Genomic DNA, 27,644 nt, shown 5'->3' with positions numbered 1-27,644 from the left:
CATGCATGGTTAATTGGCAACTCTAAATTGCCCGTAGGTGTGAATGTAAGTGTGAATGGTTGTTTGTTTGTATGTGCCCTGCGATTGGCTGGCAACCAGTTCAGGGTGTACCGCGCCTCCTGCCCGATGATAGCTGGGATGGGCTCCAGCACGCCCGTGACCCTAGTGAGGAGAAGCATCTCAGAAAATGGATGGATGGATGGATGGATCGTAAAAAACGGGATGTGGTGGTATCGGAATGCAAGATTTTATTGCAGTACTCTGACAGTGCAATAGGTGAAAGAGCAAATTTGTCTTGTAGTTTGACTCGGGCATTACGTGTTGTCTGCTCCACACCGCCATGTTTTTTGTTTTTTTTAATAACTTCATTGGCCGTCAGATATTTCCAATACAACGTCAAAAGATACGTGACAAGGCTAAAAATAAACTAGCTTTTGGATTCAAATATATTGTGCACGCGGCGACGTGGAGTAAATGTCTTTTGTGGAGCCGATCAATGACGTCATTGATCAGATCGGCGAATTATGACATTAAAGCTGATCAGCATAAAATGCTAAATATCAGCCCGATAAAATCGGTGAAAAGTCTAATCATAACAATATTAATCATAACAAGAGTTATGTTCTTAATACACAAAGGCAATCCATGTAAGAAAATGCCATAAATCACACACACACACACACACCTGCATGCACACACACACACACACACACACACACGCATACCCTGTTGGAGGGAAAATGCTTTCTCATATCAGAGTAATCCCGCTCATTTGTTCACCTATCAAATAATATGTAGGTATCCCCTAATTGCTTAAAAAGTATAAATCTCAAAGTCAAGTCACAGAGACTTCATCCTTTTCTGATGGTGAGCGACAAAAATCAATGATGCTTGCAGTACATAAGGACTCAAGTATTTAACAATTTTGTATACCAAAGCATTTGCAACAAATGCATGGTCTGCAAGGTGTAATATTTTGCCATTTCCCACTGTGCCCACCTGTAGTCGTGCTGTTGTATCCTTCCTCCACTGAAAAGATCTGTCAGCTTTGCACATTTTTTTTCACATCTAGTGTGGGGTTAGGAGGGAAGAGACGACTTGCTTACGACTTGTCTGCTGCTTAACAACAATTGTTGGTCGCACAGCGCACGGCACAACAGCAAGGCTCTGACGGAGTCACGAATCATAAACGCATGCTCAGCCTGCAGGTTGTAATCTACACCGGGACACTCGGCTTGGTGTGTATGGCGCACACGACCGATTCGCTCATGCACGGCGTTGTTGACAAAAGGCTAGCCTAAAAGTCATCTTATTTGTTGAATCGTATTCTGTAGTTATGTTTTGTTAAAATACGTCTCTGTGTATTGGAAAGTCCATCCATCCATCCATTTTCTGAGCCGCTTCTCCTCACTAGGGTCGCGGGCGTGCTGGAGCCTATCCCAGCTGTCATCGGGCAGGAGGCGGGGTACACCCTGAACTGGTTGCCAGCCAATCGCAGGGCACATAGGAACAAACAACCATTCCCACTTACAGTCATGCCTACGGGCAATTTAAAGTCTCCAATTAATACATGTTTTTGGGATGTGGGAGGAAACCGGAGTGCCCGGAGAAAACCCACGCAGGCACGGGGAGAACATGCAAACTCCACACAGGCGGGGCCGGGGATTGAACCCGGGTCCTCAGAACTGTGAGGCTGACGCTCTAACCAGTCGGGCCACCGTGCCGTATTGGAAAGTATATAGGAATAATCCTCCATCCATCCATTTTCTGAGCCGCTTATCCTCACAAGGGTCGCGGGAGTGGTGGAGCCTATCCCAGCTATCTTCGGGTAGGAGGCGGGGTCCACCCTGAACTGGTTGCCAGCCAATCGGAGGGCACATATAAACAAACAACCATTTGCACTCACATTCAGACTTACGGGCAATTTAGAGTCTTCAATCAACCTACCATGCATGTTTTTGGGATGTGGGAGGAAACCGGAGTGCCCGGAGAAAACCCACGCAGACACTGGGAGCAAACTCCACACAGGCGAGGCCGGGGATTGGACCCCGGTCCATAGAACTGTGAGGCAGATGCTCTAACCAGTGCCACTAGGAATTATCCAATTTAAACAAACAAAAGCAAAAAAAGAGGCCTGGCCAGGTTGGCCTGGGGTGGACCGGGCCAATTGCACCCCGCTCCTGGTTACGAGATTGGACTTTTTGAAGAGGCCATTGGTGTTAAGGAAAGGAAGTTGGAAGGACAGATGTTCGTGGACACTAATAGGGGTTATGAGCAATTAACTCAAGCAGGTCGAAGTACTTGCTACCGGTAAATGGCAGACCCTTATATCATACAATGTCTTTTGTTTTACACAAGATATCTTCAAGAGCTACCAAACACATGACAATATCCGATGTTTGGCCTTCATTTGTTTTCATATATATATATCATAGTAGTCATGGTACTTATCGCAGCATTCAAAGGAAGTCAGCTAAACTGTTTTCCAGGTTCGGTCACGTGACATTCCACATATGGGAAATTTCCAAAAGAAAGGAACACGGTGGCATACAAGAGCGGAGGCAGGTGCACAGAGGGGGACTATATTGAGTGTAGACAACGCAACGACTGGGCACTAAATTCATTTTATCAATAAATGTGAGCTTTGTTTTATAGACATACAGGATTTGCAGTATTATTTGTCATTCAAGTATGTTGCTGCGGACGGACTCACACTAACAACAAGGCTGCAAATAGCAAGGAGCTCGTTTCATCACTATTTGGAATTGGTTCGGATTTGTAACAAATTCTACTGCAAATTATGTTATAGTATGAAAATATCTTAGACAAACCTTGAAACAGAAGCTGAAAAGAGTTTGCATTGTTTGTTTATTTGCAGCGTATCACATTTAGGTTTTGCGTTTTATGCATGTGTGAACAAATTTACTGTTATGGCACATTACATAAATACCCACCACGGTCCCATACAAAGGACCCCAGAGTGGAGAGCCACTGGAAAAAGGGCAATTATCTAAATACCCAGAATACCTATGAAGATCAGTCCTTTCATTTGCAGAATTCATCACGTCACAAGCTCTAATTAGCACCTAATGAAGGCAGCCCCATTCACTTCAAATTTGAGCATTGTGGCCTTTTACTCCTGCCTGACCAAGCATGGAGTGTAGTCTCCATTAGCTGGAGAGCCATCAGTATATAACTGATGACTAATGTATCATTTCAATCAGTACGCCAAAGTAAAATGCCAACTGAACCTCGGCGCACGACGCATAAGTACCTATGGCTGTAAACTATTAAATTCCTCTGACTATTAGCCTCAAAATAACAACGCTTTCAAACATTCTCTAATTCTAATAAACTCATAGTGAGGTAGTTTGCGACAATGTTCTGTCATTTTGTGTTAATTTAGACTGTCAGTGTCATGTATTGGCTGGACTCAGGCATAATCAGGATTCAGTTAAAATAAATACATACTTAAATATACTGCCCACCAACACTGGGGAAAAAAACAAAAAAACAACAACAACAACAACAAAGCACCAAACATTAAACTCATGCGAGAGAGCACGATTAAGGTACGTGTGTCAAGAAATTATGGATGTAACACCCCACTTCTCCAATGAAACCGTAAACATGACAACGATCAACGTGCTACAGTGATTCATAGCAATAAAACAATAAATGTACACTTGTGAGCAAAAAAAACAAAAAAACACCTGGAACCCATAAAACCCTTTTTATTTTTTAGCTATTTCCCGTGGTCCATTTGTTAGCAATCTACATCCGCGAGAAGCTGCTGTGTAATAAAGAATAGTAAAAAGTTGAAGAATGAGTCTTCACATAGGTGGGGAAGGCATTGTTGTCACATGAATTAATGAGGTTGACCTTTTTGTTGTTTTCGAGGGAATTTATCCACAGCTACTGTGAAGTAAATCATCGTAGGAAATAGAAACATTTTGTCTCCAAGTCAGTTCTGATTAAAGTTTTACAAATCATCATTGTTAACGTTTGTAGAAGTTTTGAAATCAGTGAGAACCATTTTGACTTTTAAAACTATATATATATATATATATATATACACACCGACTAAAATAGACTGCATATGAATTTTCTTCCATATTTATATTTTTAAAAAATGAAGAGACGCATCAATTAAGAACAATCGCGAGCACAAAAAGCTTCCATTCTTTATAGTATACCTCTAACCAAAATCTACCTGTTATGTGCAATATTCAAACAAAAACAAAAACCCCATGGGTCATGGGTGCGTTGATTGAGTAGTCTAGTAAAACATTACCACAGGCAGACCATGGAGAAAGTGTACCGGAGACAAATTCCTTTTGGGTTTTAACATACTTGGCCAATAAAGATGATTCTGGTTCCAATTACGAATAGATGTGTGATAAATGTTTTTTTTCATGCCTTAGGGTGCCCAACAGTGTGGGATGAGATTCGCTGCTGGTATCGTGCTGAGGTGGGACAGGTGGTCGGTGTATCATGTGCCAATATCTCCCAGCTGTTTAATAACAAAGGTAAATCACTCATCTTGTCTTTTTCAATTGGAAGCAAAGCTATCTAGAATCTATTCAACAATGGAATGACATTCAAATCCCTTTCAGAAATACAAACTATTGGAGAAATACCGCTATTGTAGTTTACCTCATCCCAAAAGTATGAGGAAGGCTAGATGAAGCAGCATAGTTCATTCCATGTCTCAGTTTATATCTCCACAAAGGGATCGTTCTTTTTTGAGAGATTTCCCAAGAGCAGTCTTGCAATTTTACTGAGTGGTTTATGACCTCTACACACAACATGGATACTAGCGCCATGTGTCTCTATGAGCAAACGTGCAAATATTCTGACTGTATACATGGTTTTCAAATTGTCTTGTCTTCGTGTCGTCTCACACAGTCGGGCAGGTGCAGTCATAGCTCCGGTGTTATCTCACAACGTGTTTTCAGTATCATTATTTTGTACAAATGCTAAGATGCAACAATGCAATGGGCATGCACTGTACATGCTGTTTTCCACAAGTGTATAGCCTGACATACAGGCCTGAGTGTCAAGTGTTTCATGGATTCAGATAGTAATCAATTAGGACTGAGGGAACTGTAAGCAAGTGTCTGAACTTAGTGGCGTGTGGAGGAAATGATAATAAAAAATACGTTGTTTAATCGATGAATCATTAGCTTTTGCTATAAAGGTAGTTGGACCTGATAGCATTAAATGATATGGAATGACGGTCTTCTTCCAAAAGACAAGACAATAGAAGACTAGATTCAAACCCTTCCATCCTATCAGATAGCACTGTGGGATTCTTATCTATGAAGAGCCAGGAGCAACAGGCTTGTTTCGTGTTGCATGTGGGATGCTTGGTGAGCAGAAGTGTGAACTTCTGTTGCTGTTGATGACCTCATAACTCAATGTTAGTGGGTTCCTGTACCTTAGTGGATTTCCGCCTCCACGCCAGAAAAAAAGTCAAGTGCTGTATCGTTGTTGCTGTGTTGTTAGATTCAGTTAATGTAAACGTTAGGTCGATTGCGGAAAAAAATAATGAATTGGAAAATCAAAGAGTTCATTGTACGAGCCTGCAGCATAAGTAAGGAATTGGCACAGCTTGTTAAGTGAGCCAGTGTTGCGAACTAACAACCTCTCTGGAGCCTCAACCTTTGCCCCACCACACATCCACCAATGCCGTGGCTAGAGGGTCTACACGTCACCTCACTTTATCCTTTGTCAAATGTACTGTAGCTACAGTACAACCTCCCACGACTCAAATTCCTTGGCTGAGCTGTGGATTTAGACATGAGGGCATATTTTCATGATGATACTCTATGCTGTTATCAACTGTTATCTCTCTCTATCTCTATCTCTCTCTGTCTGTCTGTCTGTCTTTCTCTCTCTCTCTCTCTCTCGCTCGCTCTCTCGCTTCCCCCCAAACTCACATACAAACTGGGAACCTTCTGAACTCCTCTTTGAACTAAGTGAGTTAGCTCCATCATTGTAACCCCAGGCCATCGTGGAAGATCATGGCTATGATTGACTTGAATTCTGTTTGAGGGTTTTGTCGGTGTGGTGCACAGGCAGAAAGGTAGGTGGACCAGGCAGTTGCAGAATCTCAAAAAGGTATTTGTTAACAAAAACAGCAAACAAAGGTACGTAGTAACACACCAAAAGAATAAATAAGAGTTCTGTTTAGTGATGCCCTGTTCCTTTTACTGTGTGACAAGGTCATTTTGAGTTTGCCAGTGCCACTTGCTTGCTCTATTAAATAGCATCTACCTTGTGGTCATGGTGAGTTCCAATCGTGAAATCGTCAATAACCTCATGTACTGCATCAAGGAAATAATAAAGAGATCAAATTCTTAACTTAAAGAAAGCAATCATGCTGTGTGTGTGTGTGTGTGTGTGTGTGGTGGTTCTGGCCTAGGGCCACTGTTCTAGGTGGGACTACAACTGCAAATGACTGAAATCAACTGCATAAATTTAATTTTAAACTAAAAATATAAACAAAATGCAGATCACGACATTACTCCCCACCCCACTTAAATGACAGATAATAGGTCTCCAAAATAGGGAGGGCGGAAGGGAGACAGCAGGCTGGCATTAGAGTGAGAGTTGAGGTCATTCTGGAGGTCAAAAAGAATAACTGGAAGGGCCCCATAGGGGTCAGTCTGGTGGATGTCTGGGACATGGGCCCTATGGAGTCGCAGGGGCCAGACGTGAGTTTTGGCCGACCATCTGAAATGAATGATGGATGCAGATTTCCAATTCTTAAGACTGGACTTTCAACGCCGAAGCAGGATCCGATGGCAGATGCAGGATGTCGGCCATTGGAAAAGGTTATAGTGGTTTTCTTACAATGTGTGTTGCCGGAGAACGGTCTGATGGCAGCCGTAGGACATGCGCCACCAGAGAAGGTATGGATTGTGGCCGTAGTATGTGCGGTGTCAGAGAACTGAGAGAGGGCAGCCTCATGACTTCATGCTGCCATGGAGCTGAAACGGGAGCCTCAAGCTGCCATGGAGTCAGTGTCAGGGCCTTGAGCTGCCGCAGAGATGATCAGCCTGCTCCCATAGAGGTTGTGGGACACTCGAAACAAGTTGGAGCAGAGGGTGCAGACCCTAGATAAGAAGAGCTTGGAGAGATGGGTAGACCATGGGAGGTGAAATGACTGGTACGGAACATGGTGAAGAAATGGGTCTGGAACAATGTCACTAAGATAGCAGTACAAAACAAGGTGACAAAACGAACGCGGAACAAGGTGACACAGATACAGGCGTGAAACGATGGGATGACAAAACTGGTGCGGAATGAGGTGAGGAAGACACACCCGTTGAACGAGATGCGGTGAAACAGGGTGAACAGAACGGCGATGGCTTTAACTTGGGCTCCATCATTGGCCAACAAGGGAAGGTCCCATATAAATGGCCAAACATACCCAAAAGTCAGAGGAAAAAGACACAGGCATCCACAGATCGGAAAATGGAAAACGTGACAAAATATGACGAGGACCTGAAACACTACAAGGGAAAAAACTGGAGAAATCAAAATCAACAGTCGGAGTCAGAATCTTCGAGGCCATAATCTTAAAAATCTAAAGCTATAAAAATGGAAAGGTAAAATGGAAAGGCCTACAGAAAAAACTATCACGTTACACTAAAAACACGCAGGACACTGGTGGGACGCAAAGCAAAGCAAATGTATTTATATAGCACATTTCATACACAAGGTAACTCAATGTGCTTTACATGATTAAACGCATTTAAAAACAAAGAAAAAAAACAGCTTATAAACCTTTTAAATATAACATAACATAAACAAGAGGAAAAAAAAGTACAATTAAAACAGCTCACAGTGCAACAAATATCATTTAAAAGTGGAAATGCTCTAAAAAGCATGAGGAAAAAAGAAGAGTTTTTAACCTGGACTTAAAAACATTCCCACTTGCGGCTGACGTCACTTCTGTTGGCAACTTATTCCATTTGTGTGCAGCATAATAGCTAAATGCTGCTTCACCCTGTTTATTTTGGACTCTGTGCTCCACTATTTGACCTGAGTCTGTGGATCTCAGAGCCCTGCTGGGTCTATATTCCGCTCACTAGTGTCATGGGTGTTCTAAAGTCTATCCCAGCTTATTTTTGGGCAAGAGGTGGGTGCACCCTGAACAGCCAATTGCAGGGCACATATACATCCATCCATCCATTTTCTGAGCCGCTTCTCCTCACTAGGGTCGCGGGCGTGCTGGAGCCTATCCCAGCTGTCATCGGGCAGGAGGCGGGGTACACCCTGAACTGGTTGCCAGCCAATCGCAGGGCACATAGAAACTAACAACCATTCGCACTCACAGTCATGCCTACGGGCAATTTAGAGTCTCCAATTAATGCATGTTTTTGGGATGTGGGAGGAAACCGGAGTGCCCGGAGAAAACCCACGCAGGCACGGGGAGAACATGCAAACTCCACACAGCCGGGGACGGGGATTGAACCCCGCACCTCAGAACTGTGAGGCTAACGCTCTAACCAGTCGGTCACCGTGCCGCCGCACATATACAGTAGACAAATAATTATTCACACTCACATTCACACCGACGGACAGTTTTGTGTTTTCAAGTAACCTACCATGCATGTTTTTGGAATGTGGGAGGAAGCCACAGTACCTGTAAAAAAAAACAGGCTCAGGAAGAACATGCAAACTCCACACAGGAAGGCAGGAACTCTGACTCCCCTGAACTGTGAGGCGGATGTTCTAACCAGTCGGTCACTGTCCCACCGTGTAGCCAACCCATCAAACAATATTGAAATGACACAAGACGCATTTCCTTTTTACAACATTTCTGGTTTTGCAAATATAATGTTTTGTTTTGCATGAAAAAAACTAATATCTACCTGTATCATAAATGAAACTATTTTGATCCTACTAAAGGACAACCGGCGGCACGGTGGCCGACTGGTTAGCACATCTGCCTCACAGAGGTCCTTCTAAGGACCCGGGTTCAAATCTGGCCTCGCCTGTGTAGAGTTTGCATGTTCTCCCCGTGAATGCATGGGTTTTCTCCGGGTGCTCCGGTTTCCTCCCCATCCCAAAAACATGCATGGTAGGTGACTTGAAGACTCCAAATTGCTCGTCGGTGTGAATAAGAGTGTGAATGGTTGTTTATATATGCCCTGCGATTGGCTGGCGACCACTTCAGGGTGTATCCCCCTCTCGCCCAGAGTCAGCTGGGATAGGCTCCAGCACGCCCGCGACCCTAGTGAGGATAAGCGGTACGGAAAATGAATGAATGAATAAAGGACAACCATGCATGGACATGAATAAATGTATTCCCAAAAACACAGAAATGCAAAGTGCTTTTAAACACAACTAGACTCTTGAAGCAGTTCACATTAAAAAAATCAAAGAACACCAATAACCTAAGAATTTAATAAACAGGCACAAACATGTAAGGTCTACATTTCAGTAGAAATTGAAGAAAGACTGAAAAATAATTTGATGTGTAAAGCACTACAGGAATCTCAAGCCAAAATGTCAAGTAACACTCACTTTTAAGTAAATCAGAACTGGTCAAGTAAAAAAGCGATATGTTGTTTAACTTTGAGTAACATCTCTGCAACTGCATTGCCATGTTCCCTTATGTCGGAAACATCACTAAATGTTCATTTACATTGCCTCAAAATCCCCGCTATCCGGATGGGTGAGCTCAATTCGGTTGTCTTGCGAGGCCTGGCCTCCTAGTTCCTGCTCTCTGTTCTAGCCATGGAGCATATGGGACACAACGGTATTGATCCGGCTTCCGGAATAATAGGAAAGTACTCGTTACTACTCCGTCCATTCCTTCCTAAAAACTGTTTTCTGAACTTTTAAACAAGCTTCGTCTTCCTGCAAAATTTGTTCCGGTAAATAAACAGTTTGATTGACTCATTATTGTCACGTGATCACAACAGGATTTACCATAATACAGCGTGTAGCTCGCACACAGTTCGTGACAGCGGCCAGTGTGACGGTGCACATTATATTTATTTAATAGCAATTGACCGTGGGTCCGCATGAGACTTTGACTCGGTCCGGACCCGAACCGCGGTCCGCCATTTGAAGATGTCTGCTATACAGCCTCGCATTTTAACGCTGCAGCGTGTCCGCAGATCAATCGGTCAATGTGTGGGTGTGACTCTTAGCGTCTCCTTGTTGATCTCTACAAGAGTCATTGCCATAGTTGTAGTGTGATGTGACAGAAAGTTTAAATATTCTTCGGATACTATTTCTAACCCTGTGCTGTCCTAACTTGGAGCATAAATAGTAGATTTTTTTTCTACACCAACACAGGTTAGTGAGTCCTATCTAAGCCTCATTGCATGAACTGATTAACCCTGTTCAGATGAAAGGCGAAACGTCTTCCAAGACAACCAGAACAGTCCAGTTACAATCAATACAATGCTTGAGAATGAAATGACATGAATGAATGAGAATATTCACAGGCATGCTCGCAATGGAAAAACGCTACTCACAGAAAGAACAAGAAGCACTAGCTGTCATGTGGGTCTGTGAATAATACCACCGAATTATATGGACACTAGTAACCCGCCTCTCTCCCGAAGATAACTGGGATTGGCTCCAGCACGCCCACGACCCTAGTGAGGATAAGCGGAACGGAAGATGGATGGATGGATATATGGACACCACAAGGCCCTTGAAATCATCTGGAACAAATCTAGATCCAAAACCCAGATCCTGGGCTGAAAGATGGAAATTTAGGCTTCAGCCATACAACTTCAGTGTGGAGTATGAGAAGAGAAGAGAAAAGGAGTGGTGCGTTCCTCACTGCACTTGACTGCATACACCAGATTGCATTCTGGGTATGTTGTGTCTCTGTTGAGTAATGGTTTTTCCACCTTCACAAAGTTGGCCTCTCTCACTCCTCTTTCAAACAATTTGTCTTCCCTGTCCAGAATATGCACATTTTTGTCTTCAAAAGACTGCTGTTTCTCTTGGATGTTCCAGTCGACAGCTGAGTCTGGCCGTCCGCGTAGAAGTTGCTTGGTTGGCCCAATGTACGTATCTTTGAATTCCTCACTACACTTGACCGCATACACAAGGTTGACATTTTCCAACCAACACAACATTCTGGTGCACTTCAAATCTGATAACACCCTGAAACAAAGACTTCTACCCCCCAAAGACCTTACATCTCCAACTTACAATACCGTTCTTTTTGTCTATTCCAAAGAGACTAAATAATTTTGCCTCCAACAAATAGTACAGCCTCTTTGACCGTTAAGCAACTCCACTACCGCTTTACAACTGATGAGAATATTAATGAGGGAGTTTCCACCTCACGACTCTTGTGGACAGACAATAGCCTCTTTACCAGGCAGCCTAAGGGGTTTCTTTTTTTTTTTTTTTGCATTCCAAAAGAATGATACCATACATGGTCTGCTGGGGCCTGCCTCCAACTTCAGCATAGTTTGTTTTTCCACACGAGCACAGGTGAGGGAGTCCTTACTAAGCTTTGTTGCATGAACTGATGAAGCCTGCTCAGATGACAGGTGTAACATTCTATAAGATAGCCAGAACAGTCCAGTTGTGATTGATTCAATGCTCTGACATTGAGAGCATGGCTTGCACATGCCATGTTGGTTTTTCCTTTTCCAACAAGTTGTACAGGGCTGTTATCGATGATCAGCTATGTCACTTTGTTTGGATTCAAATGTGACATGGTGGTGTCACTGGTTGGACAGTCCTTGATAGGTTCGAGTTCTGCTTCTTGTTCTGGACCCCGGGCCCATTGAGAATCTTTGATAAAGCGAGAGCAATAGTGCCATCCCACGTAGACTCCTGGTTTTGCCAGCATCTTGCGAGTCACTGGCCTGCTGTGTGGCTGCTACCTTTTCGGGGTCTGCTGAGATGCCACATAACAGAAAATGAATCCAAAGAATTCAAGCTTGGACTTGTTGAATCTGCATTTCTTCATGTTGGTTGTGAGTCTGCTTTGAAGAGAACTTCAAAAGACTTCAAAAGAATCATGATATCCATCCATCCATTTTCTACAATGCTTATTCTCATAGGGTGCTGACCTGCTGTCTTCGGTTGCCAGCCAGTTGCAGGGCACATATAGACAACAATAAGCATTCATACTCACATTCACACCAATGGACACTTTATAGTCGTCAATTAACCGAAAATGCATGTTTTGGCAATGTGGGAGGATGCCAGCGTACCTGGTCATAAAACTTACTATAGCGTTGGGAGAACATGCAAACTCGAAGGAGGAAAAAGAAGGCCGGAGCCAAAATTGAAACCCCAAACCTTAGAACTGTGAGGCACACATGCTAACTACTCAGCTTCGAAGTACTCCGGCTTTCTTCCTTATGTTACGTGAATTAAAGACACTAAATTGTCCTGGATCATCCGCCAACATCCCCCGGACTCACGGCTGTGGTGTCCTTGAGCAAGACACTGATACCCCAAAATGCTCCCCGGGCGCTTCAGCTGCCCCCTGCTCCAGTGTGTTCCACTAACATGTGTATGTATTCACTGTGATGGGTTAAATGCAGAGAACAAATTTCATGTAGATGCATGCATGTTCATGACAATAAAAGATGATTCTTCTTCTTCTTCTTCAGAGGTGTGAATGTGAGTATGAATGGTTATTTTTCTATACATGTACAGTATGTACCCTGTGATTGGTTGACAATCAGTTAAAGTTTCACCTTACCTCTCGCCCAAAGTCAGTTGGGATAACCTCCGGCTCACCAATGACACTCACTCATGAGGACAAATACTGTAGAAAATGGATGAATGGATATTGTAATGAAAATACATTAAACTAAGATTTCTTCTTTTCCTTTCGGCTTGTCCCGTTAGGGGTTGCCACAGCGTGTCATGCTTTTCAGTGCAAGCCTATCTCCTGCAACCTCCTCTCGAACACCAACTGCCCTCATGTCTTCCCTCATTCTGTCAACCTTCTCTTTGGTCTTCCTCTAGCTCTCTTTACCTGGCAGCTCCATCCTTATTAACTCTTCTACTAATATACCCACTATCTCTCCTCTGGACGTGTCCAAATCATCGAAGTCTGCGCTCTCTAACTTTGTCTTCAAAACATCTAACCTTGGCTGTCCCTCTGATGACCTTATTTCTAATCCTATCCAACCTGGTCCTTAACATCTTCATATCCGCCACCTCCAGCTCTGCTTCCTGTTGTCTCTTCAGTGACACTGTCTCTAATCCATACATCATGGCTGGCCTCACCACTATCTTATAAACTTTGCCCTTCATCCTAGCAGCGACTCTTCTGTTACATAACACACCTGACACCTTCCTCCACGCGTTCCAGCCTGATTGCACCTGTTTCTTCACTTCCTTACTATACTCGCCATTGCTCTGGACTGTTCACCCCAAGTATTTAAAGTCTTTCACCCCCGCTATCTCTTTTCCCTGTCGCCTCAGTCTTCCCCCTCCACCCCTCTAATTCATGCAAGTATTTTATGTCTTAGTTTGGCTAATCCTCATTCCTCTCCTTTCCAGTGCATGCCTCCACATTTCTAACTGTTCCTCCACCTGCTCCCTGCTTTCACTGATGGTCACAATGTCATTTGTGATCATGGTCCAATGGCGATTCCAGTCTAACCTCATCTGTCAGCCTAATGATCACAACTGCAAACAGGAAGGGGCTCAGGGCTGATCCCTGATGCAGTCCCACCGCCACCTTAAATTTGTCTGTCACACCTACAGCACACCTCACCGCTGTTCTGCTGCCCTCATACATGTCCTGTATTGTTCTAACATACTTCTCTGCCACTCCAAACCTCCGCATGCAGTATCACAGTTCCTCTCTGGGTACTCTGTCAGTGGCTTTCTCTAGATCTACAAAGACACATTGTAGCTCTTTCTGACCTTCTCTGTACTTCTCCATCAACATCCTCAAGGCAAATAATGCATTTGTGGTACTCTTTCTAGGCATGAAACCATATTGTTGCTCGCAAATACTCACTTCTTCCCGAAGTCTAGCCTCCACTACTCTTTCTGATAACTTCATTGTGTGGCTCTTCAACTTTATTCCTTTATAGTTCACACAGCTCTGCACATCACCCTTGTTCTTAAAAATGGGCACCAGCACACTTTTCCTCCATTCCTCAGCTGCTTCTCACCTGCTAGAATTCTGTCTAACAACCTGGTCAAAAACTCCACAGCCACCTTTCCTAGATGCTTCCATACCTCCACAGGTATGTCATCAGGACCAACTGCCTTTCCTTTTTTCATCCTCTTTAGTGCCTTTCTCACTCCCCCTTACTAATCATTGCCACTTCCTGGTCCACCACACTTCCCTCTTCAATGCTCCCTTCTCTCTCATTTTCCTCATTCATCAACCCCTCAAATTATTCTTTTCATCTATCCAGCACACTACTGGCACCAGTCAACACATTTCCATCTCTATCCTGAATCACCCTAACCTGTTGCACATCTCTAGCTCTCTGTCTGGCCAACCTGTATAGATATTTTTTCTCATTCTTTATTGTCCAACCTGGCCTCATGTTTGGCCTTTGCCAGCTCTACCTTCGCCCTGTGCCGGGTCTCCATGTATTCCTTTGTGCTCTCCTCAGTCCTCTCAGTGTCCCACTTCTTCTTAGCTAAGCTCTTTGGTTAATCAGTTTATTTGAAAGGGGACAATGCAGTTTCATAAAACACATGAAGTACACATGGTTAAAAAAGCCAGAATTAGCCAGAAGGCTAGTTTTCATCTGTAGTCCCCTGGCCATGATGTAAAAAAGCAGTAAAATACATCTACAAGACAATATAATACAGGATACATAATCAAATACTTATTATACTATTAAGAGAGAATAAAACCACAAATCATTTGATCATAACATGAAAACATCATAACATACTTGTCTTTTAGTGTTGGCAGCTATAGGTGTTAACGAGCCACATTTTCAGTTTTTTTGTGAAGGCCTTGTATGTTGTAAGCAGTTTAACCTCCTCAGGTACTGAGTTCCACTCACCAGCGCTCCTCACTGACCAGGCTGACTTACTGAAAGTGCTCCTGCGCAGAGGAATGAGACAGTCACCTCTGACAGAGCCTCGAGTGACACGCTCAGAGCTGTTTCTTTGGCTGATGAACTTAGCCAGAAGAGCTGGAGCCAAATCATGCAGTACTTTATAAATCAAATTTAAATCTGCAAATATGTGAAGACTGTCCCAGTTTAAAAGACTGTATTTTTTTAAAATTGCACAGTGATTATAGTGCCTTGGTTTTTTTATCCATCACTTTAATTACTTGTTTGTACAAAACTTCCAATGTTTTTTTTGCATTCTGACCAGCCTCGGACCAACTGGTTATGCAACAATGAAAGTGACTAAGAATCATTGAATGCAAGTACATTTTTGCAGCTTCAGTTGACATTTCATTTCGAATTGCACGAAAATTTGCGAGGTTTAATTTGATGTTTTTACACAATTTGTCAATATGGGCTTTAAAGGAAAGCTGTGAATCTATTATTAACCCAAGATATTTGTATTGGCTGACAATTTGCATTTTTTCTCCATTAAGTATGTCGGGGTCAGGTGATACTCTGTTTGTTTTAGTGAAATACATGCCTACAGCTTTAGAAACGTTTAGCTGTAGACAGCACTCCTGCAACCAAGTTGTGACACAGGACATTGTATGAGTGAGTTTAGCAGCAACAGTATCTTTGGAGCGACCATGAACAAAGAAAACCGTGTCGTCTGCATACATTACGCACTCAGCTTCAAAACAAACAGTGGGCAAATCGTTGATATAAAGACTAAATAAATGGGGGCCTAATATTGATCCCTGAGGGACTCCAGAGGTTAGCCTAAAAGACTCTGATCTGCAGTTGTTAACTGATACAGATTGTGTTCGATCATGCAGATATGATTCAATCCAGCTCACAGCTTTGCGAGAGAAGTTAAATTTTGAGAGCTTGGTAAGAAGAACAGTGATTTACTGTATCAAAGGCCTTCCTAAGGTCCAAGAACACCGCCCCTACAACTCCACCCTTGTCGAGAGAAGATTTTATTTTCTCAATGAAGAGGCATGTAGCCATTTCAGTGGAATGCTTGGATCTGAAACCAAACTGCATGAAGTGGAGAGAGGGGGAGCTGCTGTTTAAATAATGGACAATCTGCTCTGACACCCATTTTTCTGCAACTTTGGAAATGGCCAGAAGAATGCTTATCGGTCGGTAGTTATTCAGAGAGGTTGAGTCACTGGATTTAAAGACAGAGGTAACAATAGCAGATTTTTCAGGCCTTTGGAAAGTGACCAGATGAAATTGAAAGATAAATGATTGAGGCAATAGGAGTAGCAAGAGTTGAACCTAGATCTTTGAGCATTTTCGTGTCCATTCCAAAAACATCCTTTGCCTTGGTTTGAGTGAATGAATTAAATCGATAACTTTGGTCTCAGTAATATTTGTAATAGTAAAGAACTGCGTTGCAGACAATGCAGGGTATTCCTTCCTTTGTTTTACTGCAAACTTAGTAGAGATTTCTGACACAGATTCAATGAAGTAGTTGTTAAAAGCAGCAGCCATCACTTGAGGTTCCGTCAAGATGTTTCCATTTAATTGAATTTGCATAAGTTTTGTTTTGTTATTTTGTGTATCACCCAATAGTTTTTTAATATAATCCCTTCACACTATTCAAAGCAGTAAGGAAAAAGTCAGCCTTAGATTTTCCTATTTCTTTCACTACCCTATTTCTAAGTGAAATAAATTGGTGTCTATTGTATCCTGATTTGACCGACAACTTCAAGGAATGATCGCGTTCTTTCATCAGTTTCAGAATAAATGTGTTTAACCAAGGAAGGCCATTCTTTCTAGATTTTAGTTTAATTATCCGTGTAAATTGTATAATAATTTTTTGTATTTTGTTGGCAAATTTAGAACAGTCCTCATCTAAATTTTTGCCAGCGAGTAATACATTCCAGTTTACTTGGATAGAATCTTGGAAATTTAGTTGTTCATGTTTTTGTATCCTATAGGATTCAGTGGTGGCCAAGGGTTTGAAGCACTTTTTATTTAATTTTCTTGTGACCATTATAAGATTGTGATCAGACAATCCTGTGAGCGTATTGTATGGCTTCAAGATCCTTTCTGGCCTATTAGTAAAGGCTAGATCAATCTGAGTGCGGGTGGAGTTTGTAATTCTCGTAGGGCCATTAATTACCTGAGTCATCTATATCATCCATAACCTTTCAATTTTTTCCCAACTTTGTTAACTTCCCAATTAACATTTAGGTCACCCATTATTATCACCTCTTTTGCAAGATTGAGTTGTTTCAGTAAAATGTCCAGCTTTACATAAAAATCTGCATTTGATGAGGGAGGCCTATAAATAACTACAAGAATAAAAGACATTTGCTGTGACAAAGAAACAGTTAGTCCAAGAAATTCTAATCCATTCTCATCTGTAACATGTATTTCATTACAATTAAAAGGGTCCTTGGCATAAATCATAACACCTCCTCCCTTAGAACCCTGTCTGTCGTTTCTAAACATTTTATAACCAGGTACAGATAGTATTGCTGAGGGCGAAGATTCATGGAGCCATGTCTCAGATAGGCAGAGGAAGTCAATATTTGAGTCAGTAAGAAGGGGATGGACCTGATCACTTTTTGTTAAAATGCTTCGTACATTTAAGTGTGCACAAAGAATGCCTTTTGGTTTACGTGTTGAGTTCTATATTAATTTAGAGTTATTAACGGTTTGGAACGCCCTCCATTTCCGGTGCTTTAGTATTGCGGGGTTTGGCAGCCCCCTGTTTATTTTATTGGCAATGTTTGCATATAGCTTTATGCTGCCACCTTTCGCATCAGCCAGCAGTGGCGGAGGCCCAGCCGGTGTCATAAACGGAACAGAGGATAGGACCCAAAAATGCACGACTCCAAAACAAATGGACAGTTTCCAAAAAGAGAGGTTTAATATACGAGCATAGGTCGGTACAGAGGCAGGCAATCCAAGAAAGGCAACAGGATCCAAAAACATGAGGCAAAGAGGCGAGGTCGATAATCGGAACAGGGTCAAGTCTTACTGTGAGTCTGTGACGTGGAAACAAGGAATGCTGGAACGCGACGACAAGGTACAACGAACTGGCGACGAGAGGGAATGAGACACGAGGTTAAATACAAGGGGTAATTAGGGTGAACGAGGCACAGGTGGTGAAGATGCTCACAGGAGCAGGTGTGTGTGAAACAGGGGGAAGACAAAAACCAGAACACACATCCATGACAGCCGGCAGTGGCGGAGGCCCAGCCGGCGGAGGCCCAGCCGGCAGAGGCCCAGCCGGCAGAGGCCCAGCCGGCAGAGGTGGAGGCCCAGCCGGCAGTGATGGAGGCCCAACTAGCAGTGGTGTTGGCCCAACTTGCAGTGGTGTTGGCCCAGCTAGCAGTGGTAGAGGCCCAGCTAGCAGTGGTAGAGGCCCAGCTAGCAGTGGTAGAGGCCCAGCTAGCAGAGGTGGAGGCCTAGCTAGCAATGATGTTAGCTGATCTAGCAGTGGTATTAGCCTGGCTGCTCGGGGTAAAGGCCCAGCTGGCAGTGATGTTGGCCCAGGTAGCAGAGGTGGAGGCCCAGCTAGCACTGGCCCAGGGTTTAGTTCAACATCAGAAGATACACCAAGTACTCTCCTGCTTGTCACTCTGATCACCTTGGCTGTTGTGGTCTAGTCTTCTGGAAGCTCCTTCTATCCACCGAGAACCTGTCTCACCTCTTCTCAAAAAGCCGCACAAGACTCTTTCTTTCTCAGATTCCACCACATGGTTCTCTGCTCTGCCTTTGTCTTCTTAATTTTCCTCCCCACCACCAGTCATTTTACACACCACAATCCTATGCTGTCTAGCCACACTCTCCCCAGCCACTACCTTAGAGTCACCAACATGTCCACTACTATCTGCACCAATCACGACTCTCTCTCTGTTTGAGATGCTCATAACTACTTCGTCCATCTCCTTCCAGAATTTCTCTTTCACCTCTCGGTCACATCCGACCTGTGGGGCATAGCCACGAATCACATTATACATCATACACTCAATTTCAAGTTTCAGCCAAGTTTCACTCGATCTGATACTCTTTTCACCTTCAAGAAATTCTTAACTAATCCTTCCTTTAAAATAACCCTGACTCCATTTCTCTTCCCATCTACACAATGGTAAAATAATTTAAACCCTGTCCCGAAACTTCTAGCCTTACTGCTTTTCCACCTGCTCTCCTGAACACACAATATATCACCCTTTCTCCTAATCATCATGTCAACCAACTCCTGAGCTTTTCCTGTCATAGGCCCAACATTAAAAGTCCCCACATTCAGTTCTGTGCTTTCCTCTTCTCTTTCTGCCTAAGAACCCAATTTCCAATTCTCCTTCGTCTTCGACCCACAGTAGCTGAATTTCCACTGGCACCCTCTAGGTTAACGGCGCCAGCTGTGGACGTTAACCCGAGCCACGACTGATCTAGTATGGAATTATTTGGAGTCATCGCAGGTGGTTGATAGTATACTGGGTATATTTTTCACTGTGTCTGCAGTATGTTAATGTGTGCTAAAAATTTTAATAACAAAACTTTTTTTTTTTTTAAATTGTTGTTGTAAAAGAAAAATAAGTAGACTATGGTAACACACAAATGAGGTAGTGTCTGTGTATTAACATAAATTATTTTCAATTAAAATTTTAAAATTGCTTCTGAAAACAGACTTTTGCTTGACTGGCCTTTATGTGATGTGGTCTTCTCCCTTTTTTTAAATTCTATTTATTTATTTATTATTTTTTACCCTGTCCTGTTCAGGTGCATGGCCATCCAGATTGCTGGATCTGTATGCCTTTTGTGCTGTGCTACAGTGGAGTTTGAAACACTCCCTATGTTTATTTTTATTTTATGTTTGTAAATTATTCTTATGTTTTTTTGAAAATGCAGCTGGACAGAAAACGGTTTTAGGGGACAGACAGAAGGACATAACGGAGAAGGGGAATAGGGGGGGCGAACTACAGCAGAACAATAACAAGAACAACAATTAGGCAGTCTAGAAATTTGACCACAAGTAACCCTAACCAAAGTCAAGTAGCGTTCTTATTTGGGAACGGGTGGATGGGGGACGGTCACACCCGGTGAGGACATGCAACTTCTAACTATTAGGACAAGATGAGAGAGGACAGAAAAGGACAGGGTAGGACAGGATGGGGGAAATGAGCAAGGCAGTGATACTAATGAGTGGCGTGGTGGAATCCTTTTATAGTGTCTACTTACCTGTAAGAACCTGTAAATTGATATCCTAGTACAAGATTGTTTTTTGTTAGGAGTCCCAACATAAACAATAAAAGCCTATAGCGTGTCTGTGGAACTTATTAGTGAATAAACATCATATCATATCATGTATGTTAGTCAACTGGTGTACGGAGTTGTTGTGTCAGCACACATCGGAAGGGTGGACCCAGCGCGTCCATCCTGTCGGGGATCCAGTCAGGGGTATGCCAACCAATCCCCACTCAGCGCACCCCACCGCCGCCGCCACCCCTGTCACCCCCAGAAATCATGGGGGCCACAACCACCAACAGGCCAGCTACCACCCGAAAAGGCAACTCCCCGCCAACAGTGACCCCAACCCAAGTGCCAAATGTGAGCAATGACGGTCAAGGGTGCCAGGAGAGGGGAGAGAAAGGCAGGGACCCAAGTGAGGAGAGGGACAGGCCCGACAACCTAAAAAGGGGGGGGGGGGGGGGGGGGGTCCCAGGAGTCAAGCCATGAGACAAGTGAATGACCACATCCCACCCTATTGCTATGGTTATAGGGAATGTATGTGGTGCATGAAAAAGCGACTAGACTGGAAACCATCACAGATGTGCCAGGACTTGGTCCGGTGTTCACATCATCATGTCTCGTGTCAACCCTCCAGGGGATCCTGAATGAAATCTGAATGTGCAAAAACGTACAGTGTGAGTAAAAATTGCAGCGTGCCTAAGTAAGAGGCTAGATTCCTTGATTATATTCTTTTTTTTTTAAAAGTAGTGTACTTTTTTTGTGTGCGTGTCTTAAAATGTATTGGTCTCCGGGTAGGGGCTGGGGGCCGTGCTGCTCCTGTGTCCTCCTATCCCCTCTCCCCGGGGCGCTCTGTCGTGGTTGTCACCCCTCTCTCCCTCAGGCTGTGTGGGGTCCCTGGCTGACTTGGGGCTTATGGTAGGGTTTCAGCGCCTCCTGCCTTGGACGGGCCCACCTTCTGGGTGCTGTTGTGGTCGCTGGGCGATGGTCGGTTTGCGGGGGGGGGGGGTTGGCTATAGGGTAGGGAGGGGCTGCTCTCCTTTTCTCTGTGGTCTTCCAGCCGGTCGGGCCGGGCCGGACCCGCAGGAGTCTAGCCACTTACTGTTATCAATGACGCAATGCGCTGCCCAGGAAGCAGACCCAACTATTAAAATGAGCAATTAAACAAGGTTTAACTAAACAAAGGGAGCGCCGACTTAAGCGAGTAACAATCAGAAGCTAAGAACAGAAAACAGCGAGGACATAAGGTCAACGAACAAGTGAATAACTAAACACAAAGAGGTGGAGAAACCACATTACTAAATACTACAAACCAAAATCACAACTCTGCAATTTACCCTACACAAGGTGTAAAAACAAAACAACACAAAAGGCAAACAGTGTACTTACATGCAACAAACGGTCAAACAAAACGGCAAGTACACTGGCATGAAAACTACTACTGACTCGAAATACAAGGAAAGTTGATGCAGTGGTGGCAAGCAATGGGTAGCGAGCATTGATCTGACACCTTCCTGCAGTTCCCTCCGATCCTAAGTACCCAGCTGATGACAGTGGACCAACAGGTGCAGTGCCACAGGCTCCGCCCACCAATGTTCACAACAAGAACCAGAAAAACACAGGACCCAGCAGTACCAGCAGGGACAAACAGGAACATGACAGTACCCACCACCCCCAGCCCCCTCAACGGACGCCCCCTGGCGGACGTCCAGGCTTGGAGGGGTGGAGCGAGTGGAAATCGCGGATGAGTGACGTGTCCAGGATCCAGGAGTGAGGGACCCACTGACGTTCCTCGGGACTGTATCCTCCCAGTCAACCAGATATTGCACTCCCCGGCCCCGACTCCTGGAGTCTAAAACTGACCTCCCCGTGTAGGCAGGCCGACCATCAAGGAGGAGGAGGCACCACAGGAGGACTCACCGGGCTGGTGGAGACCGGCTTGAGCAGCGAAACATGGAACATGGGGGAAGGAGGGAGCCTGAGTCTCACAGCGGCAGGGTTTATCACAGCCTCGACCTTAAATGGGCCAATGAAGCGAGGACCCAATTTCTTCAACCACCCTTTCTTAATCTTTACTCATAGGTTTTATCTTTTGTGTTTTTGATGTACATACAGGTATATAGGAGTTGAATTAGCCCACTTCTCAGTTGTAGTTTCCTCATCAATAAAACACATTGATAATGGATGATTTCATGAGGCTCCTGGTTACGAGACTAACCAGTCTCTGTCAATGATTATTTATTTATCTTACAGATTCAATCGATTTCTTTTGTTCCTCATTGTGATTTTTTGCGCTTAGTCTCTCTATAACTCTGCTTATGTTGTACTTTAGGTTACATCTACAGGAACTGCACAGAAAGCGGATGGTCTGCGCTGTACCCAAACTATACAGAAGCCTGTGATTTTGCAGATGACAGTGAAGCAGAATCAGAGGTAGACATTGGCATAGAACCGATTCTGAATGTCTCTGTGATACGGTACATAGTTTATAGAGTGCAAGACTTTGCCATTTTAATCACTTGCTGCACAAATGTATTTGTGTGAGTGGTTATTTCCAGAATGTTCTATAATAACCTTGTCTCTCTCTCTCTCTCTCTCTTTAATTATTATGTGACCACTGGAGTGGTCACATAATAATTATTACAACAGCTCTTTTTTGCAACTTTTTGCAGTAAAAACATAAAAACTGGAAACGTGTATCATATCACCCAATCAACATGAAATATTGATGCGCAGACACTTTTTGGCATTATTGACGTACCTTTGACAAACAGTCCTTTTGGACTTGACAATCAAATACAAAGCTTCGAGCTTTTCTGATGCAGTTTTTTCGTTTTCTGAACTTTCACCCCAGGCGGATGGCTGCCCCATGCTCGTCTTGGTTCTGCTTTGGATTTATTCCAGTAAGGGGCCTCGACATATGGTCGCTCATGTGGGGATCCGTTCAGTCTATTGAATTATATTTTTTCTGATTACATTTTGAGAACTGTAATGAATAAATACAAATTCTGATCATCAAAATATCTTTGGAATGATAGGTAGTAAAAGCACTTTTCCTTGCAACTTCACAATCATCGGTACATCATGTATATTCATTGATACATTTGTTAACCTCAGCCGAAAATATTCACAGTGGAGGTAACAAACATTGCGTTTACCTGTTAGCATTTCATTAGCAACAATACAGATCGCTAACACCTCTTTTCCTTTTGTCTCTTACAATTCAGACAACCTACTTCTCCAACTTCAAACAGGTGTATACAGCTGGCTATGCTACCTCCCTCATCTCTCTTATATCTGCCATTTTTGTCTTTATAGTATTCAGGTAATTTTTTTTTCAATCATGGCAAGTACTTAAACATGAAATATGTGTAGCAGTAATATTTGACTATTAATATTTGTACTCACAATACTTTCAAATGTTTTGTATTAGTGGGGAGTTAATTTCTCTTTCTATAGGAAGTTTCACTGCACCAGGAACTACATCCATATGAACCTCTTCTTCTCTTTCATCTTGAGAGCGAGCGCCGTCTTCATTAAAGATGAAATTCTCTTCTCCGACGAAGACCTGGACCACTGTTTCATGTCAAGTGTGAGTGTGACAGCATCGCTCTCCGGCGATGTGCGTGTAATGTCACCAAATTCAATGCGCACTGGAAAAGTATTGTGGGAGTCATTCCTATTAACAAGCATTAGTCACAAACATTCACGGATGGAAAGTTTGAGTGAATGTGAATTGACTGAAATTGGTTACAGTAGGAACTTATGGAAGCTTATGTCATGTCCTTGCCAGGAAAGGAGCAGGATGGCAGATTCATTCATTACACTGGGAAAGATGCATAAACAGGAGAGAAAATATCTTAATAGACAGACAAGGGTGGTGTACACGTGGAAAAAAGGAATATCAATCTCAAAATAAAACAATTCACACTATTATCATGAAAAATAACTTCGAACTGCAGTGATCCCTCATCGTTACCAATATACAGTAATCTGACAGCCTGAACCAACATAACCTCAATTACGCTCAGCTTCAGTCGCAGAGTATTAATTGTCAAAATGAAAGGTTACCAGTCCAATGTTTTATCATCTTCTCTGTGACCCCAAAAACGGATGTGAAACACTATTACTGTTCTGACCACGACAGATAAATGGCGCCCTCCAAATATCGGATGCTGATTTGTAATTGTTTACATCCTGCAGACATCCTGTAAATCAGCAGTGGCCTTCTTTCAGTTTAGTATCCTAGCCAACTACTTCTGGCTCTTGGTGGAGGGCATGTACTTGCAGACCCTGCTGGCTCTCACATTTGTCTTCCAGAAAAAGTACTTCTGGTGGTACATTCTAATTGGCTGGGGTGAGTGCTCATCATCAATCTTTTCATTGCTGTTTCCTCCCTCAGTGTCCCGTTTGGGGGCGTTCTTGAACGATACCTGAATCATCCGATAACTCTGTGCCCCCCCAGGTCTCCCAACAACAATCATAACTGTATGGGTCTTGACTCGGAACTTCTATGACAACAGAGGGTGAGGTTATAATAACTAATAATAATCCATCCACCCATCCATTTTCTGCACCACTGATCCTCATTAGGGCTGTAGGTAATAATAATAATAATAATAATAATAATAATAATAATAATAATAATAATAATAATAATAATAATAATAATCATAATAATTAGGCGGCACGGTAGTCGACTGGTTAGAGCGTCAGCCTCACAGTTCTGAGGTTTGGGGTTCAATCCCCGACCCCACCTGTGTGGAGTTTGCATGGTTTTCCTCCGGGCACTCCGGTTTCCTCCCACATCCCAAAAACATGCATGAATTGGAGACTCTAAATTGTCCGTAGGTGTGACTGTGAGTGCGAATGGTTGTTTGTTTGTATGTGCCCTGCGATTGGCTGGCAACCAGTTCAGGGTGTACCCCTCCTCTTGCCAGAAGATAGCTGGCATAGGCTCCAGCACACCTGTGACCCTAGTGAGGAAAAGCGTTAGAGAAAATGGATGGATGGATAATCATAAAAAAAGAGGACAAACAACTGAGGGTTTGCTTTAATGTCTCTTAATGGGTTCTGGTGGGCGAGTTGTCACGTGCAGTATGGCGAGAGCGACAATATTTTGGTCTCGGTTATCTCATTAATGCATGTGGTGTGCCTCAGCTGCTGGGATGACACAGATGTGGCCTTTATCTGGTGGATCATAAAAGCTCCAATAACCGCATCATTACTGGTGAGTTACAGCGGGAACTATTGAGTCACAGCAAGCATCACAGCATATATATATATATATATATGTGTGTGTGTGTGTGTGTGTGTGTGTGTGTGTGTGAGGGAGAGTGAGAGAGAATACCGTATATGCATAAGGCAATTTGCGTTTCCTTATGCAGGTAAACTTCCTCATCTTCATCAATGTGATCCGTATTCTGGTGCAGAAACTGCGATCCCCCGGTGTCGGCGGCAGCGATACCAGTCACTTCAAGTGAGACATTATCTGATCGATCATGATACCTGAGCAAACAGTTGCAACACATGCATTCATTAACACTGTATGTGCCTATATGGGCTCGCAGGAGACTGGCCAAATCCACTCTGCTGCTCATTCCGCTGTTTGGGATGCACTATATGGTTTTTGCTTTCCTACCAGAAAACACAGGAGCAGAGGCTCGTCTTTTCATAGAGCTTGGTTTGGGATCCTTTCAGGTGGTATATTTAAGTGGTCATACATTCATTCAATATTTAGCTATAATATCATATATATATATATATATATATATATATATATATATATAGTATAACATTTACCTTTGTTTGGTTATAGGGATTTGTTGTTGCCCTACTCTACTGTTTCTTAAATGGTGAGGTAAGTGACTTTAAAACCTTGACATAACAGCAGAACATCTATGTGTGGTCAGACATGTATATGCACTGACCATTGTCATACATTTCGTGGCAGTGTTGGGCTTTAGAGGATTTCCTTGACGTTTGAAAAGAATAAACTGACAAATCATTTGGTTTTTCTGACAAAAACAAAGGTAGCCATCAGCAAGTTTCTGGCACACTTTTGGGCTGCGCTTCTTGAGTGTCCTTCCCGTTGGTTTCCTTACAAGAACAGTATTAGTAAAACGTTGCACAGTTTGCAGCAGTCACACTAGTTTAAATCCACTGACTGGCCACCTCAGCTGTGATGATGTAAACTTTCTTTACTAATCTTACTCTTAAACTGCAAAGTACTTCAGAAGTACAGTACATCCAATTTGAATTTCCAACAAGTGTTGTCACAATTGATTTTGTATTCTGTGTGTCCAGGTGCAGGCAGAACTGAAGAAGAGATTTTGGAAGTGGCAGACTCAGAGTTACCTGCGTTATAGTAAACGACGTCGAACCTTGTTCACTGAAGGCAGCACGGTGACTCAGATATCTGTCCTTGACAAATCCAGCCCCAAAGGTCTGCCAGGCTCTGGGACAAATGCCCTCTCAAGTATTGTGACACCCTGCAACATCTCCACAGTTTGAGAAACATCTGTAGACCTATTTCTATTATCACTGAAGTTACATGCCGAATAAGATCCCGATCAAGTGACTAAATCACGGAGCTTGTTTGAATGCATCTTTCCATTTTGTACAGTGGGAATCGACTGCAAAATTCCATCAAGTTTGGAAAGTATACAGACATAAGTGCAGGGTAGTCATGATGAACATCTGATCATATCTCCATTGTCTTGTGTTGATTATTCATCCTCAAATACAATAAATATTGTGCATTGCAGTTTGCTGTGTCCGTTTGACTTGTATGTATTTGATGAATTAAATGGAACATGAATTATAATGATAATCAATGAAAATATTCTTTTTATGGGTGCACAAGTGGCAAATAGCAAATTAATAGCAAAGGTTAGGTGAGGGGAACCGAACCCTCCTTCTCCCGGTGTAGGGGAAATAATTCCCCTTCCCGGATCGGGGGGGAGATGCACGGTCCATCCCCCTGCGCCATCTCCCGTCTCCATTTCCCCATTCCTGACGGCCCCGCCGGTCATAGTGGACCACTTTCCACTCTTCCCCCAGTCATCTGTTTTAATTTTCTTTTTTAATTCCAAATGAATTGTATAGAGTCGCCTTTGTTATTGATGTAATATTTTTTTCTTTGAGATGTGCTATTTATTAATAGGTATGAATTTGTAATATATTTGTAATCATAACAATGATTACAAACAATCATCATAACAATGAGGAAAAATGAATACCTCTCTGACATTTTCAATCCAAAAAGTATTTTATACATGATAATTGGTCCTAAAGTTGTGGCCAGTTGTACTGTTTTTAGAAGAACTTTTGTGAATCATTTTTCTATCCATCCATTTCCAACACCGCTTATCCCGGGGCGCT

At 43.1% G+C, this 27,644-nt stretch overlaps 1 protein-coding gene across 2 annotated transcripts in view; it reads left to right on the top strand.

Moving 5' to 3' along the window:
• The window catches only part of LOC133473631 (pituitary adenylate cyclase-activating polypeptide type I receptor-like), a 65,408-nt gene extending 38,388 nt beyond the window's left edge, over nt 1-27,020 (top strand). For both annotated transcript variants that reach the window (XM_061765235.1, XM_061765234.1), the window contains exons 3-13: nt 4,425-4,529; nt 22,594-22,694; nt 23,489-23,586; nt 23,721-23,853; nt 24,465-24,618; nt 24,727-24,787; nt 25,422-25,491; nt 25,649-25,740; nt 25,832-25,961; nt 26,080-26,121; nt 26,568-27,020. In XM_061765235.1, coding sequence (XP_061621219.1) covers nt 4,425-4,529; nt 22,594-22,694; nt 23,489-23,586; nt 23,721-23,853; nt 24,465-24,618; nt 24,727-24,787; nt 25,422-25,491; nt 25,649-25,740; nt 25,832-25,961; nt 26,080-26,121; nt 26,568-26,774 — 1,193 coding nt within the window. In that variant the 3' untranslated portion in view covers nt 26,775-27,020. The remainder of the gene's footprint in view (nt 1-4,424; nt 4,530-22,593; nt 22,695-23,488; nt 23,587-23,720; nt 23,854-24,464; nt 24,619-24,726; nt 24,788-25,421; nt 25,492-25,648; nt 25,741-25,831; nt 25,962-26,079; nt 26,122-26,567) is intronic.
• The last annotated feature ends 624 nt before the right edge of the window (nt 27,021-27,644 follow it).

Source organism: Phyllopteryx taeniolatus, unplaced genomic scaffold (assembly GCF_024500385.1).
Source record: "Phyllopteryx taeniolatus isolate TA_2022b unplaced genomic scaffold, UOR_Ptae_1.2 contig_31, whole genome shotgun sequence".
Classification (NCBI taxonomy): Eukaryota; Metazoa; Chordata; class Actinopteri; order Syngnathiformes; family Syngnathidae; genus Phyllopteryx; species Phyllopteryx taeniolatus.
This window is presented reverse-complemented; position numbering and strand designations above follow the sequence as displayed.